Source organism: Triturus cristatus, chromosome 3_1, assembly GCF_964204655.1.
Source record: "Triturus cristatus chromosome 3_1, aTriCri1.1, whole genome shotgun sequence".
NCBI lineage: Eukaryota > Metazoa > Chordata > Amphibia > Caudata > Salamandridae > Triturus > Triturus cristatus.
The window spans coordinates 243,234,300-243,250,579 of record NC_140583.1 but is presented as its reverse complement, the minus strand read 5'-3'; the positions used below and the strand labels follow the sequence as shown (position 1 = coordinate 243,250,579).

General features: G+C 42.2%; 1 protein-coding gene across 2 annotated transcripts in view; it reads left to right on the top strand.

Annotated features, from left to right (window-relative positions):
- Window positions 1-16,280, top strand: part of UBE2Q2 (ubiquitin conjugating enzyme E2 Q2) — an 844,760-nt gene that overhangs the window by 640,496 nt on the left and 187,984 nt on the right. For both annotated transcript variants that reach the window (XM_085643780.1, XM_085643779.1), the window contains exon 7: window positions 11,931-11,991. In XM_085643780.1, coding sequence (XP_085499906.1) covers window positions 11,931-11,991 — 61 coding nt within the window. The remainder of the gene's footprint in view (window positions 1-11,930; window positions 11,992-16,280) is intronic.

The window sequence follows — 16,280 nt, the reverse complement described above, 5'->3', positions numbered from 1 at the left end:
CTCCTTTATAAATGAAGTCATGCTTCATTGTTCCAAATACCAGGCTTAACCTCTACAAGAAAGCACTTGGATAAACTACCGTTGGGAGGAAAAATTGACCCAAAGAGGTTGCAAAACAACCTCCACCACAGTGGTCATTGGTAAAACCTCAAACGAGTACCATATCACCAAGTGCTATTAACTGATGCATCATTGAGTTGGAAAGGCCATCTGGGTGCTCTAAAAGTGCAAGAGTTTGGTCAGAAAGGGGTGCTAAAGATCACATAAATTTAGAGATCATGGCAGTCCACCTAGCTCTTAAAGCTTTCATATCCTCTCCGACCACAGGCTGTTTTCTGGTCCAGACCAACAATATCGGACTAACCTGTAAGTAATGTATTTTTTTTTTTAAGTAAAGAAATTTATAAAGCTTATTAAATGCTCAAGAAGAATTTCTAAATGCTAAGAGGACGTCCGAAAGAGAGAGAGTGGTGAGGCCAGAAGGTTTATCGCTGAAAAGATCCTTTTTACTTAAATTAAGTAGGGTGTCATAAGTGCCAGAACTCTGTCACTGGGTGATCGAGGTGACTTCTGTCAAGGGGTTTGTCAGTAAAAGCATTAAACCTCCCAGTTGATGTGAAGTGTCAGGAAATGCTCTCATAAAACTACTTGGAAAATCACAAGGGTGTCATCAGTGATAACTGTTTCAAGACCTCAATTGCAAGTGTATTTTCTGGGAGTAAATACACCAGTGTGGCACCACTTAAAATAACCCAAAGTCAGATCCAGGTTCGAGGAACCAAGAGTTATGTTATGTTAAAATAAATTTATAAAGCACACGTTCACCGGGGAGGTTTCATGGCGCTACTTGCTTGTTAATCAGGTTGTTCACAAATTTAGGGCTTCTTCCATTGAGTGACTTAAAAATAAGGCGCCCGACCTTGAAGGCACAGCGCTGAACCACTGAAAGCCAATGGAGTTTCTTTAGAAGAGGAGTGACATGATGATGCCTGGGTTGATGAACAATCAGACGTGCAGCCTGATCTTGTACCATCTGCAGATGTTTAGATAAGTAGAGAGGAATGCCAAAGTAAAGCAAATTAGCATAGTCGACATGGGACATGACCATGGCGATAACCACCTGAATCAGAGCTTGATGGGTAAGAAATCTACAGATCTTTTTTATTTTCCTAAGTTGGAAAAAGCAGGTAGAGATCACCAACCCAATCTGGGGCTTCATAGTGAGATCTTGACTGATTATTACTCCAAGGCTGTTAGCCGAGCTAGATGGAGAGGGGGGACTGACCCAGCTCCCTGGGCCAGAAATGAGGACCCCAGGGATTTTTAGAAATACCACCTGTTAAAACCAACTCAGTCTTGTCCGGATTAAGTTTTAGATGGTTACTGTTCATCCACTGACTAATGAACAACATAGTAGACTGAAAGGCGTGGACCGACTCCGAGGAGTTGTTGATGGAGAAAATAAGTTGAAAGTAGTCAGCATAGTTAAATGTGCAAACTTGGTGCTCTTTCAGGGCTCAGAAAAGAGGGAGAAGGTAAAGATTAAACAGCAGGGGAGAAAGTGAGGAGCCTTGAGGGACTCTGCAAGAAATTCCAATTCTGGGGGCAGTAAACTGTGCAGTACAGACCGCCTGGGATCGATTTTCCAAGAAGGAGCTGATCCAGCCCAGAGCCAGTCCCAAGATTCCCACGTCCCTCACACGGTCAACCAAAAGATTATGGTCGACCGTGTCAAAGGCGGCGGAAAGATCGAGCAGGACAAGAGCCTGCGAGGAGCCACCATTGACCTCACTACGGAGAGTGTCCAATACTGTAAGGATCACAGCCTCGGTAGAATGAGCCGGACGGAATCCTGCTTGGTGGGGGATCAAGAAATTCTGATTCCTCAAGGAAATCGGTGAGGTATCTCGTGACAGGGGTTTCCAGGACCTTAGCTAGATAAGGAAGAAGAGAGATTGGACGAAAGTTCAAGTTAGCGGATCCGCACCCTCCTTCATCAAAAGGGGGACAACAATTGCCTCCTTAAAAGTGGCAGGGACAATACCCTGGGACAGTGACTCATTTAAAAGGTTAAGGGCAGGACTGGGGAGGGCAGTAAAAATTTCCTTCAAGATGCTAGAGGGAGCCAGATTTGACTTTAGAAAGGAGATCCACAAAGGTATGCTCATAGATTATAGGGAATTGCGTAAAGGTGCTATGATTTCGGGTGGTATGAGAGCTAGAGTCCGGGTTTTGGCCAACCAGAATACTAGACTTTGTTTTTTAATTTTCTCAATGAAGAAGAGATTCAATGAGTTGCAAAAGGTTTGGGAAGGGGTAAGCTTGATTGAAATTCTGTCGGGATTAGACAGCTCATTCACTATAGTGAAAATCTCCTTTGAACGATTAGTAGCAGACAGCATTTTAGAAGAAAAGTATGCCACTTTGGCAGTCAGGATAGATTTTTTAATATGTTTTCAGGGTGTTCAAGTAGAGCCATTTATCTTCAGATAAATAGTTATGTCGCCACTTTCTTTCCAATTGCCGTAGGGCTAGTTTCTGTTTTTTCAGCTCGGTGGAAAACCATTTCTGAGTGTCCTGGCGACGGGTGGCATGACTCTTCCTGGGGGGCGCAAACTTGTCGCTAGCAGCCAATAGCCAACTGGTTAACTGTGCATCAGCCGAGTTAATAGCGGAATGAACAGGAGGAGTAGAGTTAGCAAGTGAATCAAGAAATCAGGATTTCTCGATCTTATTCCAGGGGTGGTATCAGATTTTAGTTCAAGTTTTATTGCCAGATTATTGACTAAGGGTAGATCTAGAGGGGTTAAAACAGTATAATTACAGTTGTGGCGTGTGATAATAGCTACTCCTCTGCCAACTTTCCCCTGGGGACGGTTGGCTTGGATGATGTGGTAATCCAAAGGAAGTGCAGCAAGAATATCTGGTGATGATTCCTGAGATAGCCAGGTTTTAGTGAGCAGGAGAAAATCTGGCTGCTCGAATTTAAGCAACAGAAAAATATCCATCTGGTGCTTAACCATCGAGTGGGTGTTCAAATATAGAACAGAGAACTTCTGTGCGCCGTTGCACTCTTGAGTCTGAGGGTAAACCACCCTATGAGTACCACAGAGTTCAGGAAAAGCTGCTCTGGACGCCAGAATCCCCTGTGCAGTCAAGCTAGAATTGGTGAGGGGATTAAGTTTGGCAGAGACTTCGTGCAATGCTATCAACTCAGAGGCAGTGTAGTCAATTTTCATTTGGGCATAATGACAGGCCCCAGGCCCCGAAAGGGTGCGGATGGGCGCAGGCGGGCTTGCCTTTGGCGTGCCGTTGGTGCGCCGCCGGCGCATCAGTTGCGCTCATGCGCTGCGACCGACATGAAATAGCCGATGCTAATGGTAAGAGTGATGGTAATGTGCTTCTCTGACAGATTCCTGAATACTTTTGACACTGATGAAACTGAAATTCCCCTGAACCACGGGCATAGCATTGTTCAGAATGGTACATTGATTTGCTACAGATGCCAAAAACACTACAGAGGAGGGTGACCCTGAATTTTCTGTCCAGACTCTGGTGCTAGGTCTTCCCAAATCATTGAACTTCACAGCATGAGTCCAGAGTATGGCCATAAGAATTTGACAAATTCTTCTGTGGCCTTCAGAAAGAAGCAAAGAGACCATTGATCGGATCAGCATAAGATTGTAAATGGAATTTTTTTTGCATATAGTGTCAGCAACAAAACTATGTGCCAAGACAAAAGCAGGGCTGTTCTGTCTCATTCACATGACAGTCAAATCTGCATTTCTTATTTTCTTAAGAAACACCTGGCAGTGATTATGCCCAACAGAAAAGTTGCATCTCTGGATACCGTTTTAGTAATCTGCTTATCAAAGACTTCTTGGAGGATCTAATGAAAGTTTGTCCTCTGTTAGAAAACTGCTTCCCCCTTGACAACTGAATGCAGTCTTGTTAAAAGGAATGGCTTCTTCCTTTGTGCCAATACATTTTACTGAATTGCAGGATTTGATAAGGAAAAGGTATTCTTATTGGACATTATATTAACCCATTGAGCAAGCAAGTTTCAGGGGTTTTCAGCTAAGGAATTTTAGCAAGTTTTCCATGCAAACAAGGTAGCCATGAGAATTCTTTCCTTTTTTCTACCCAAGGAGGCTGGAGTGTCATGAAATCGAGTCTGTTTTTCCTGATAACAAGTTGCCGGAGCACACTTAATCTTGTTAATCAAATTAAATGACACATGTTTTTCTCTTGATCTTTAATTTCTTTCTTTTTTTTCCCAGCCAGCCAACGCTTGTTTCGTTGTCTAGGGTGTTCCCACGACTTCCTCAGGGCTGGAAGATAACATAAGTAAAATTGTAGTGTAATTAACACCACACATCTATTACTTGTGTTTCTCTTTTGGGAAACCCAAACCTTCCTTAGCGATATATTTAAACAGTATGTTGTGAAAAATCACAATTTAACATCATTCATAGCCGTAGTCATGAATAATATTTAATCCATTATGATTACTATGCATCGTCATGCAGAACACATATACTAAAACACTTTTATATTGACATGTCACAGGATGTGAGGAGGGACGTGGTGCAGTGAAATTAAATCTCTCATATTATTAATGGGTGACTAATCCCACCTCTAGAGAGGAGTTGTGCAATATTCCTTAAAATATCTGGCCGTGGACTGTCAGCAACGTGTTCGTACAATTATAGGAACCATACCTGTATTCCTGGAAATTCTCTTGTTTGTATCTAAATGAAAATAAGTAACTACACATCAATATACTTGTTGCAACTAGTGCCAAACAGTGCGACCTCAGCAATGTTCCACATTGTCGAAATGCAAAGACTAGCCTACCTCCGAGCCGGTTCTACTTCCGTCCCGGCAAACAATTGCAAGGATGTTTCACTCAGTGTATCTCAGAATCCCGTATTCCCCTGGTAACAAATTCGAATTATATATTTTTTTAGAACCTCTGTGATTCCCTTTTTTAGTTATTATTACAGTCAGTAAAATATACAACAGTAACTCTCACCTCCAAATCTTCAATCACCTTTTGTAAAGCCTACTCTGTGTATCTTAGCACATGTATCTTATCCAATTTCAATCATATATCCAATATTGCGTGGCCCGAGTGACTGCCACCTAAAACACAATTAAAAAAAACCCACGTTGGTGATATAGAAGCCATAACACTATGCCACTGCCAAGCATTTTAGCCGCGGCATTCGGAGTCCCCAATCATTTTGCCACGGTTCTCACCTTAGACGAGGACGCCACTAATCGTCCTGTTTGCTCCATAAATCACACCGAGTGCGGCTGCCGCATACCAGAAGTGAAGTTCCGGATGCCAGTTAAAATAGTAAATCCCTCTTGAAGCCGCAATGAAGCACGCTTCAGTACATATACAAATTGGGCGCCATCTTTAAATCGTATCAGTCGGCTAGTGTACTCATGCTTCCACAGTATCGTAATGAACATGCCGTTATCACTATTTGAAAATTCTTTCTCCCGTGGGATCCTGTATACCCAATTCCATAGTATTTTAGAACTATATTGGAAAAACATCACCCAGCCGATGTGGTCTACCCTTTCTATGCCGTATTTATATGTAGCCAAGAAGTTATTCTAAAAGCTCTGAATCTAGGTATTTTGATAGGCAGTCTCTCTACGTGCCTTGAGATGTGTGTAATAGTGTATTGTACCGCTGCACAGTTAATTAAGGAACCCCAGTGGGTAATTACTTATTCCATGAATATAGTGGGAGGGGGGGTGTATTTATAATATGCTATGTAATACCTGCATCACATCCCATTCCAAGCATTCTTTACAATTTTGTCATTATACATGATGTGGGATAGAATTTCCAAATAAGAGAGCAATTCTTATGACATCAATAACATTGTTTATCCATGATTATATAGCTACTCCCCAATATCTATGACCTCATATTATCTTTGTACCAAGAAAATAGTCATTCCTCACAATTTAAGTTACACATATAAACGCATAGTTCAGACATTAACCCCAAAATGATATTATCAACTATTCATATCTATTCGTCCAAAAAGTACTGTCGTTTTTGATCTGTATTTAGGCCATGCTCTACAGCTCTTAAGCGCATGATCCAAGTGTCTTCTCTTCGTCTTGGTCAATTCCCTGATTCCCCCTCTGGGGTCCTTCTCGACATAATCAATACCAAAGAAAGTGAAGTGTTTGTGTGGACCCTGTGCATTGCATTCCAATACATGTGTCGCCATTGTATATCTAGCGTAATTATGTTTCACAGCTCTGATATGTTTGTTAATTCATTCCTTTAATGCTCTTATGGTACGGCCTACATAGATGCGTTTACAAGTACATTCCAAAATATATATGAAATATTTTGTATTACAATTGATACCATATCTAATTTCTTAGGACCTGCCATCAGCACCTGTGAATGTCTTTCTCTTGTTATAAGCCCATCTACAGGCACCAACATTTTCACATTTGTGAAACCCCACTCGAAATTGGGTCAACCAAGTAGATGTTTGTTTGGATCCGGGATATTTTGGACTTAATAGTGATTTCAATGTTGTACCCCGTCTATAGGTAATGCTCGGTATTTCAGTTGTGTACTCGTCCAGGGTTTTATCAGATCTTAAAATGTGCCAATGCTGGTTAATGCTTTTTCTTAGTACCTTGGACACTTCACTAAAGACTGTAATCATTCTTATTCTTTTTGTCTCCCTATTCCTGTTTTGCTTGTCTCTTAATGTGTCTGATCTTTGTGTTTTGAGGATCCTTTTCTCTGCATTTGTAACCACGTGTCAGTTGCAACCTCTAGCCATGAAACATGTTCTCATATTTTCCATACATGTCAAACTCTTTATCACCACTACAGTTCCTTCTTGCCCTAAGTAGTTCACCAAAAGGTATTGCTTGAATCTGGTGTCTGGGATGCGTACTCCTTGCATGCATCAGTGCATTGCATGAGGTGGGTTTACTATATAGCCTGCTCTGTATCTGGTCGTTCTCAATAAATAGTTCAGCTTCCAAAAATACAATGTTTGTCGTACTATATTGATATGTAAAGTTGATTCCCATATCATTGCTGTTCGGGTACTTACAAAATAATTCCAAATTTGTCATATTGCCTGACCAGATCATAATACAGTCATCAATGAATCTGCCCCAGTAGATAATGGAATCTCACCATTTTGTCCCTCTTGGGCCCTAGATCCATTCACCCTCAAGTCATCCTATAGAGAGATTAGCGTAGGATGGTGAAAATCTGAAGCCCATAGCTACTCCTTGTTTTTGTCTATACCAGTCTTTACCACATAGGAGTACATTGTTGGAAAGAATTATATCCATTGTTGCAATCACTATTTCTGTGTGTTCCCACTTTGCCACTGGTCTGGTATTTAAGAAACGTTTGACCACTCGTTTTCCCAGATCAGTTTTAATGTTGCTATATAACGCTGTCACATCCAGTGTGGATAAAATCATGCCCTTTTCCCATGTTACATCAGACAGTATGCTCAAAATGTGTTTACTGTCTTTGATGAACGATGCAAGGTTACGTAATTTTTTTCAATTTCAAATTTCTCACAAATTCTAACAAATCCACTTTATACCTACAGATAAAACCCTCCTCTCTGGGTCAAAAACCCATCCCATTAATAGTCCTCTCAAAACCTTGTATGACAGATGTCTTATTGATAATGATGAATTCTTGTATTTGAAAGTGGTAAAGCCCAGATTTCCATGCATCTATACATTACCCAAAGTCCATAAGAATATGCCATTTCCACCAGGTAGGCCAATCCTATCCAGCATAGGTGGGCCAACAGAGAGATTACAATATGTAGACTTATTTTTACAGCCGTTAGTATGTAGCCTTCCATCGTACATAAAAGATACTAAACACATTTTGAGCATACTGTCTGATGGAACATAGGAAAAGGGCATGATTTTGGCCACACTGGATGTGACAGCGTTATATAGCAGCATTAAAACTGATCTAGGAAAACGAGCTGTCGAACATTTCTTAAATACCAGATCAGCGGCATAGTAGGAACACACAGAATTAGTGATTGCAATGATGGCTATAATTCTTTCCAACCATGTATTCCTATGTGGTAAAAGAATTGTATAGACCAAAACAAGGCGTAGCTATGGGCTCCAGATTTTCACCATCCTATGCCAGTTTCTCTATGGGATGGCTTGAGGATGAGAGGATCTGGGGCCCAAGAGGGACAAAATGGTGTGATTCCTATTATGATCTGGTCAGGCAGAATGGCATATTTGGAACTATTTTGTAAGTACCTGAACCGAATATGTGAATCAATTTTACATATCAATATAGTATTACAAACATTGTATTTTTGGAAGTGGAACTATTTATTGAAAATGACCAGATACAGAGCAGGCTATATAGAAAACCCACCTTGCATGCGGGAAGTGTGCATCCCAGACATCAGATACTAGCGATACCTTTTGGTGAAATAGTTAGGGCAAGAAAGAACTGTAATGGTGATAATGAGTTTCTGACATGCATTGAAAATATGAGAACACGTTTCATGGCTAGAGGTTACAACAGATATGTGTTTACAAATGTCGAGAATAAGAGCCTCAAAACACAAAGATCAGACACCTTAAGAGATCAGAAAAATAGGAATAGGGAGACAGAAAGAATAAGAATGATTACAAGCTTTAAGAAAGTGTCCAAGGTACTAAGAAAAAGCATTTACAAGCATTGGCACATTTTAAGATATGATAAGCCCTGGATGAGTACACAACTGAAATACCGAGCATTACCTATAGACTGGGTACAGCATTGAAATCACTATTAAGTTCAGGTTATCCTGGAACCAAACAAACATTCACTTGGTTGACCCAGTTTGCAGTGGAGTTTCACAAATGTGGAAATTGTGGTGCCTGTTGATGGGCTGATGACAAGAGAAAGAAATTCCGAGGTCCAGATGTTAGGTCCTATTGCATTAGATATGGTATCAGTTGTGATACAAAATGTCATATATATTTTGGAATGCGCTTGTAAACGCATCTATGTAGGCAGTACCATAAGAGCACTCAAGGAACGAATTAACAAACCTATCAGAGCTGTGGAACATAATGACGCCAGATATCCAATGGCGACACATGTATTGCAATGCAATTCACAGGGCCAACACAAATACTTCACGTTCTTTGCTATGGATTATGTCCAGAAGGACCCCAGAGGGGGAAACAGAGAATTGACTTTAAGAAGAACAGAAGCCCCTTGGATCATGCTCTTATGATCTGTATAGCATGGCCTACATACGGACAAGCACTACAGTACCTTTTGGGCGAATAGATATGAATGAGATAATATGATTTTGTAGTTAATGTCTGAACTATGCGTTTATATCTGTAATTTACATTGTGAGGAATGACTATTTCCTTGGTCCAAAGATAATGAGGCCATTGATATTGGGAGTAACTATATGATCATGTATGAACAATGTTATTGATATCATAAGAATTTCTCTCTTACTTGGAAATTCTATTCCACATTGTGTATAATGACAAAATGGTAAAGAATGCTTGGAATGGGACATGATGCAGGGATTACATAGTATATTATAAATACACCCCCTACTATATTCAAGGAATAAGTAATTACCCGCTGGGGTTCCTTAAATAACTGTTCAGCGGTACATTACACTATGACACACATCTCGGGACACGTAGAGAGACTGCCAATCAATATACCTAATTTTAGAGCTTTTAGAATAACTTCTTGGCTACATATATAAATACGGCATAGAAAGGGTGGACCGCATCGGCTGGTTGATGTTTTTCCAATATAGTTCTTAACTATATTGGAATTGGGTATCAAGGATCCGACTGGAGAAAGAATTTTGGAATAGTGATAACGGCATGATCATTACGGTACTGTGTATGTATGATTACACTGGCCGACTGATACTCTTCAAAGATGGCACCCAATTTGGATGTGTACTGAAGCGTGCCTCGTTGCGGCTTCAAGAGGGATTTACTATTTTAACCGGCACCCGGAACTTAATTTCCAGTATGCAGCAGCCGCACTCGGCGTGATTTACAAAGAAAACAGGATGATTAGTGGCATCCTTGTCTAAGGTGAGAACCATGGCAAAATGATTTGGGACTCCGAATGCCGAGGCTAAAATGCTTGGCAGTGGCATAGTGTTGTGGTATCTACCTCACTAACGTGGGGTTATTTAAATTGTGTTATAGGTGGCAGTCACTCGGGCCACGCAATTTTGTATATATGATTGAAATTGGATAAGATTCATCTGCTAAGATGCATATAGAGGAGGTCGTACAAAAGGTGATTGAAGATTTGGAGGTGAGATTTACTGTTGTATATTTACTGACTGTAATAAAGCAGAGAAGGGAAACACAGAGGTTCTAAAAAATATATTTCAACTTTGTTACCAGGGGCATACCGGATTCTGAGATACACTAAGTGAAACATCCTTGCAATCGTTTGCCGGGACGGAAGTAGAACCGGCGTGTAGGTAGGATAGTCTTTGCATTTCGACAATGTGGGATATTGCGAAGGTCTCATTGATTGGCACTAATTGCAACAAGTATACTGATGTGTAGTTACTAATTTTCATTTCGATACAAACAAGAGAATTTCCAGGAATACAGGTATGCTTCTTGAAATTGTACGAACACGTTGCTGACACATAATCCATCGGCAGATATTTTAAGGAATGTTGCACAACTCCTCTCTAGAGGTGGGATTAGTCACCCATTAATATCATGAGAGATTTAATTTCACTGCACCACGTCCCTCCTCGCATCCTATGACCCGTCAATATGCTAGTGTGTTAGTATATGCGTTCTGCATGACGATGTGTAATAACCATAATGGGTTCAATATTATTTATGACTATGAATGATTTCAAATAGCTATTTTTCACAATACTCTGTTTAAATAAAGCTCTAATGAAGGTTTGGGTTTCCACAAAGAGAAACACATATTATAGATGTGTGGTATTCATTACACTACAATTTTACTTATGTAATTCCCAGCCCAGAGGAAGTCGTGGGGAACACTCTAGACAACGAAACACGTGTTGGTTGGCTGGGCAAAAAAAGAAAGAAATTAAAGATCATGAGAAGTACAAGGAACATGTGTCATATAATTTGATTTGTTTTAACGGGATTGGGTGTGTGCTCGAACAATATGTTATTGATACAGAGAGGTCATTTGTCATCTCAATCAGGGGGGTTGGGTGATTCCCCCTTACCTTGGAGCACTAATATTTAAGTAGACAGAGGTATAGTCCCACCCAGAATCAGTGAGCACCATAATAACCCTTTGTATCATCACCCCACAGTGTGGGACCATCTGTTTTCACTGATTTTCTTTTGCAATCCGACTTCACCGGCACAGAGAGCACTTCATATTCTGTATTTTCAGAAAGGTCCTAACATTTTACTTAGGAGGCAGTCTGGGATGGAGAAGTCTCTTTAAGAGTTTGGTCTGTTTTTCACTTCTTTATGTATGCTTCTAATATGGCTGCATTTTACTTAATTCCTGCATGTTTTATTCAGTTTCCTTATGCAGCTAGGTTAAGAGTTCTGCTGCAGTGCTAAAGTAATTTATTTCTGTTTATTTGAAAATTTGACTCCAGACAATTTATTTAAAGTATATATTTGAAAAGTGCCAGAATCTCTTCTATAGAAATTGATTTCTAGATGGACAAAAGTGTTTCAGGATCTCGCACAAGGATGTTCCACTCCTTAAGTCCTTAATGATGATTCCTACAATGCAGAACTAGGATTACAAACAAATAACTCTTCTTTAGGGAGTCTTTACCTGGAATTTGCTTGTTACGTACTATTCTCAGTCTTTGCCATGAGTCTTGATGACTAGCATTTGAATACACTGTTTGTTTACTTTACAGGTATTTATTCGGTGGAACTTGTAAATGACAGTTTGTATGAATGGCATGTAAGACTTGTCAAGTAAGTATATTTTTCAATTTCATAGCTGGGTTTTTTTTTGCCAAATTTTTTTTTGTGTGAATTATGTTTAAAGAAAAGCTCATGAATTATTAAACTAACATTAGCATCTCGGTTATCACAACTAATAATGTTGTAATGGTTTTTAGCATCTTGGTGTCCTATTTTCCGTAAGATGTTTATATACTGATTGTTTTTAATTATTTATGACATTCATCAGGAAAAAGGATTTTGCAACATTGGCACTGAATTTTTAGTGGCGGTATTTGCTTGATAAATGTTTTTAACTGTGTCAACTACAGCAGTCATTCCTCCTGCAGAAATCTATGTGTGGGTAGGATACTGTATGTTCGTAGCATGTGGAGCTATAGATACACAAGCTGTGCACATATCTGCCATTGAGAATTGGGCTCGGACGTATACAACTTTTTTTTTCAGGTTATGGGACCTACTGGCTCTACCTATTTGTAATATTGAGCCTAGGCTCCATTGTTAAATAGTTTTTTCTCCGCCATCTCTGGTCTGGTTCGACACCACGTGGTGTTCTCGCTGGGCCCTCGAATCAGTCCCCTTGTTGCAGACCATTTCACTCTGTCTGTCATATACCTCATGAATCCCACTGTCCAGGTTGAGAATGTCCCTGTGATGGAAAGGACTACTTTTCCATTCTGTCCTACTTGCCACGCCATGTAGCCGAGGTCCGACCTCCATGAAATCTTAAATCTCGATTTGTCTCCCAAATACCAGAGGACCCCTGTTTGGCATTTCTTGCATTTCATAACAAAAAGACTCTATTGAAATGACAGGCTCGTCATCTTGCGTCTGCCACTTTGACACATAGACGAGAGGCGGAAGACACTACGTGAACATCTGGATGCGAGTCAACATCGGATCCATATCGAGCCAGACACTGGTAGGATCCTGAAGAAGCCTGAACAGATGCAGAACAATTCTGTTCCTCATAAGAGGAAGTTGACTTTTGAGAAGACCATCAACCCTCCTCTCTTCCCAGCTCCTCCTCTACCCTCCCCCCTCCTCCCCCGCCTTCACCTCCCGTGTTGCTTCTAGAGTCTCCACAGCGCTCACCTTGGGGTTCCTAACACTCTGGGGCAGGGATATTCCTAGATTCTCTTGTGGCCCCATTCATGACCCTCAGGGCCCAGACCCTGGGAACGATTATGAAATTGAACCCCTGGCAGACACACCCAGACTTGTACCCTGTTAAGCCTCTCCCCCCCCCCCCCCCCCCCTCCACCCCCGATAATTTCGCTGCTTTTCATAAAGTTCCACACAGGGATGCCACTTTCCACAATTGCCAACTTCACGTGCAGCAAGAAGAGAATGGTTTCCTTGTGGAAACCCTCCCCTCCACCCAACACTCCCTACAATACATCCAGATGCTAAAAGGGGTCCTCTAATTTGCCATGGAGATTTTCAAAAGCGCCTGCCAAGGTGAGAGTTATCACGCCAAGGGTAGATGGGAAGTATAAAGCCTCCCCTAGTGACCATACATATATTCGTAACCAGTTAGTCCTTGACTCGCTGGTGGTACATACCGCCAGAAAGCACGCAAACTCCAGAGCACTGTTGATGCACCCCCTCCTGATTAGAAGAGCAAGTAGATAGACACAGGGAGGGCAAGAGGGTGGTATCACAGTCTGCTATTCATTGGCGAATACCCAATTCCATAGGCTATCTCTCCCTAAATGACTGCACGCACTGGGATCAAATGGTGGGCTTGATAAAATATCTCCCAGAACAGTACCGGGAGAAAGGGCAAGAGTTAGTGGCAGAGGGGAAAATGATCTCCAAAGCATCCATTTGCTGTGCTTTGGATGTGGCGGATACAGTCGCTTGCAGCATTAATTCCAGAAATCTCTTGCAGTGCCATTCCTGGCTGAGGGTTTCTGTTTTTAAACCGGAGATACAGCAATATCTACTAAATGTGCTTTTCGAGGGTCAGCATCTCTTTGGCCCTCAGGTTGGTGAGATGCTTTAAAAAATAAAGAAAGACGCATACAGCAAAATCTATGGGCGCCCTCCAAACTCTATCTCCTCGGGGTTCCTTTTGAAGCTCACAGCTTCATAGCGCATCTAGGACACCCACTCCATGACCCTCTTCCACTTTAACTAGCCCACCGTTCCAATCCCCCTCACGGAATGCCACAGGGGTTGGATATTAGATCAACAATGGGAACTGTAGAGTTATGGTTATAGCCCCAAAAGGACCTACACTATAAAAGCAGTGATGCCCTTCACTTCCCCCCCAATCACAAAACACCTGTCGGAGGGCGATATCAGGGGTTTCTGCCCTGCTGGTCAAAAATCTGCTCAGACAGTTGGGTTCTAGATATCATACGAAACTGACACAAACAGCACAAAACAACCCCCCCCCACCTGCACCCCCCCCCCCCCCCCCCCCCCCCAACCACCACCACCACCATCACAGATTGTTCGAAGAACATCTGCACCTCCTTCACAAGGTGGTATAGGCCCTCCTGGACAAGGGGGCCATAAAGCCCATTTTGCTTCAACACCACGGGAAGGGTGTATACTCGCTCTACTTTCTTGTCCCAAAGAAAGACTGCTCCCTAAAGGCCCATCCTTGATCTCCGGCCGCTCAAAAAATAGATTCTGTTGGAGCACTTCCCCATGGTGACTCTATAGGACTTCATACGACTCTTGCAGAAAGCTGACCTCCTGACTGTCCTGGATCTGAAAGACGCCTACTTCCAAATACCCATCTACCCAGCACAACAAGACCGTCCTAATATGCACAGACAACACAATTGCCAAGTTTTACTTGAAGAAACAAGGGGGCTCGCATTCACCGCAGCTGTCCAGTGTTGCCCAAAACATCTGGCAGTGGGCAATCTACCACAAAGTCCATCTATTCATTGAGCACATTCCTGGGGATTGACCACGATCTAGCAGACCTGCAGAGAAGGATGCATCAACAAGTCCACAAATGGGAACTCTGTTGCCAGGTCCTACACATGTACTTTCACTGTTGGGGTTTTCCACTGATAGATCTGTTTGCCACTGCTGAAAATGCTAAATGCCCAAACTTAACCTCCAGACTACCACACCTACAGTCCCTGGGCAATCAACTATGGATGAGTTTGACCAGCATATTTGCTTATACTTTTCCGCTTCTCCTTTCCCGTTTGTAGTCAGGAGGCTGAGAGAGACATTTCTCACACTCATCTTGGTTGCTCCAATCTGGGCACACCAGCTATGGTACTCCACGCTACTAGAACTCTCTAGTCCCGCACGAGAAACTCCTCAACAGGCCAGACCATCTCACACAAAGCCACAGCACTCTGACAGCTCATCTCTCAACAGCTCAACCCTGCAATCTTGCTCCTGAGGTCTTAGAATGTGGTTATCTTAATCTACAAGAAGACTGAGTGTCTATTTTTATGGAACATATCTTTTTATTCATTTTGGAAGGCAACCCAATGTACATGTACAGCCATATGCCTACAACACCATGGGCTGGCGGCTTGAAAACTATGCTTGGGATATACGTATGTACACAGCTCCAGTGCCTTCAACCCGGAGCCTGGCAGCACTCATGAACATGCCTGGATTATATAGAACAACCCCAAACCATCAAGAGAACAATATTTAGCGGTGAAAGAGACTTATGAAAGTACAGAGAGCCACCCTCCCAACCCAGTGAGAGAAAGAGAAAAAAAGAAAGAAAAGAAAAAAGGGGGGCACCCTGCAACGTGCTTCAACAGGTATGTGAAGGCATCCTGCCTCCTCCCCACCAGCTATATCCCCCATTCCTCGTGACGAGTTAGGAGTCACCGGCTCCTGAGAGCTATGGATCAGCTGAAGGATTTGTAAGAGCTTGGGGCAGGTGACCTCCTGAAATTCTTTGGATAATAGAGAAATGAAGGGGGCCCATAAATCCGCATACGCTTCACCTCTGTAGTCTTGTACTAGGGATAGATGTTCCATAGCTAGTCGTCCATATTCTGTTCAGCTATGCCGTCAGTTGTAGTGCTCCAGTGAGCCAGGAGCACTTGGCGAGCGGCAAGTAACGCTAAGGCCATCTGCCGGCCACGCAGGGACCGTAGTGGGAACGTACAGGATTCGAAAGCCCCAGTAAAGTGTTGGCTGGGAAGCGGGGGATCTCCGTGTCAAAGGCCGCATCTATATCGTTTAACACCTGCTCCCAAAAACGTCCTAGCCTCGGACAATGCCAATGGAGATGTATTAAGGAACCGCTCAGGCCACATCCCCACCAGCATTTCTCAGTATGATTCTTGTCCCATTGATTG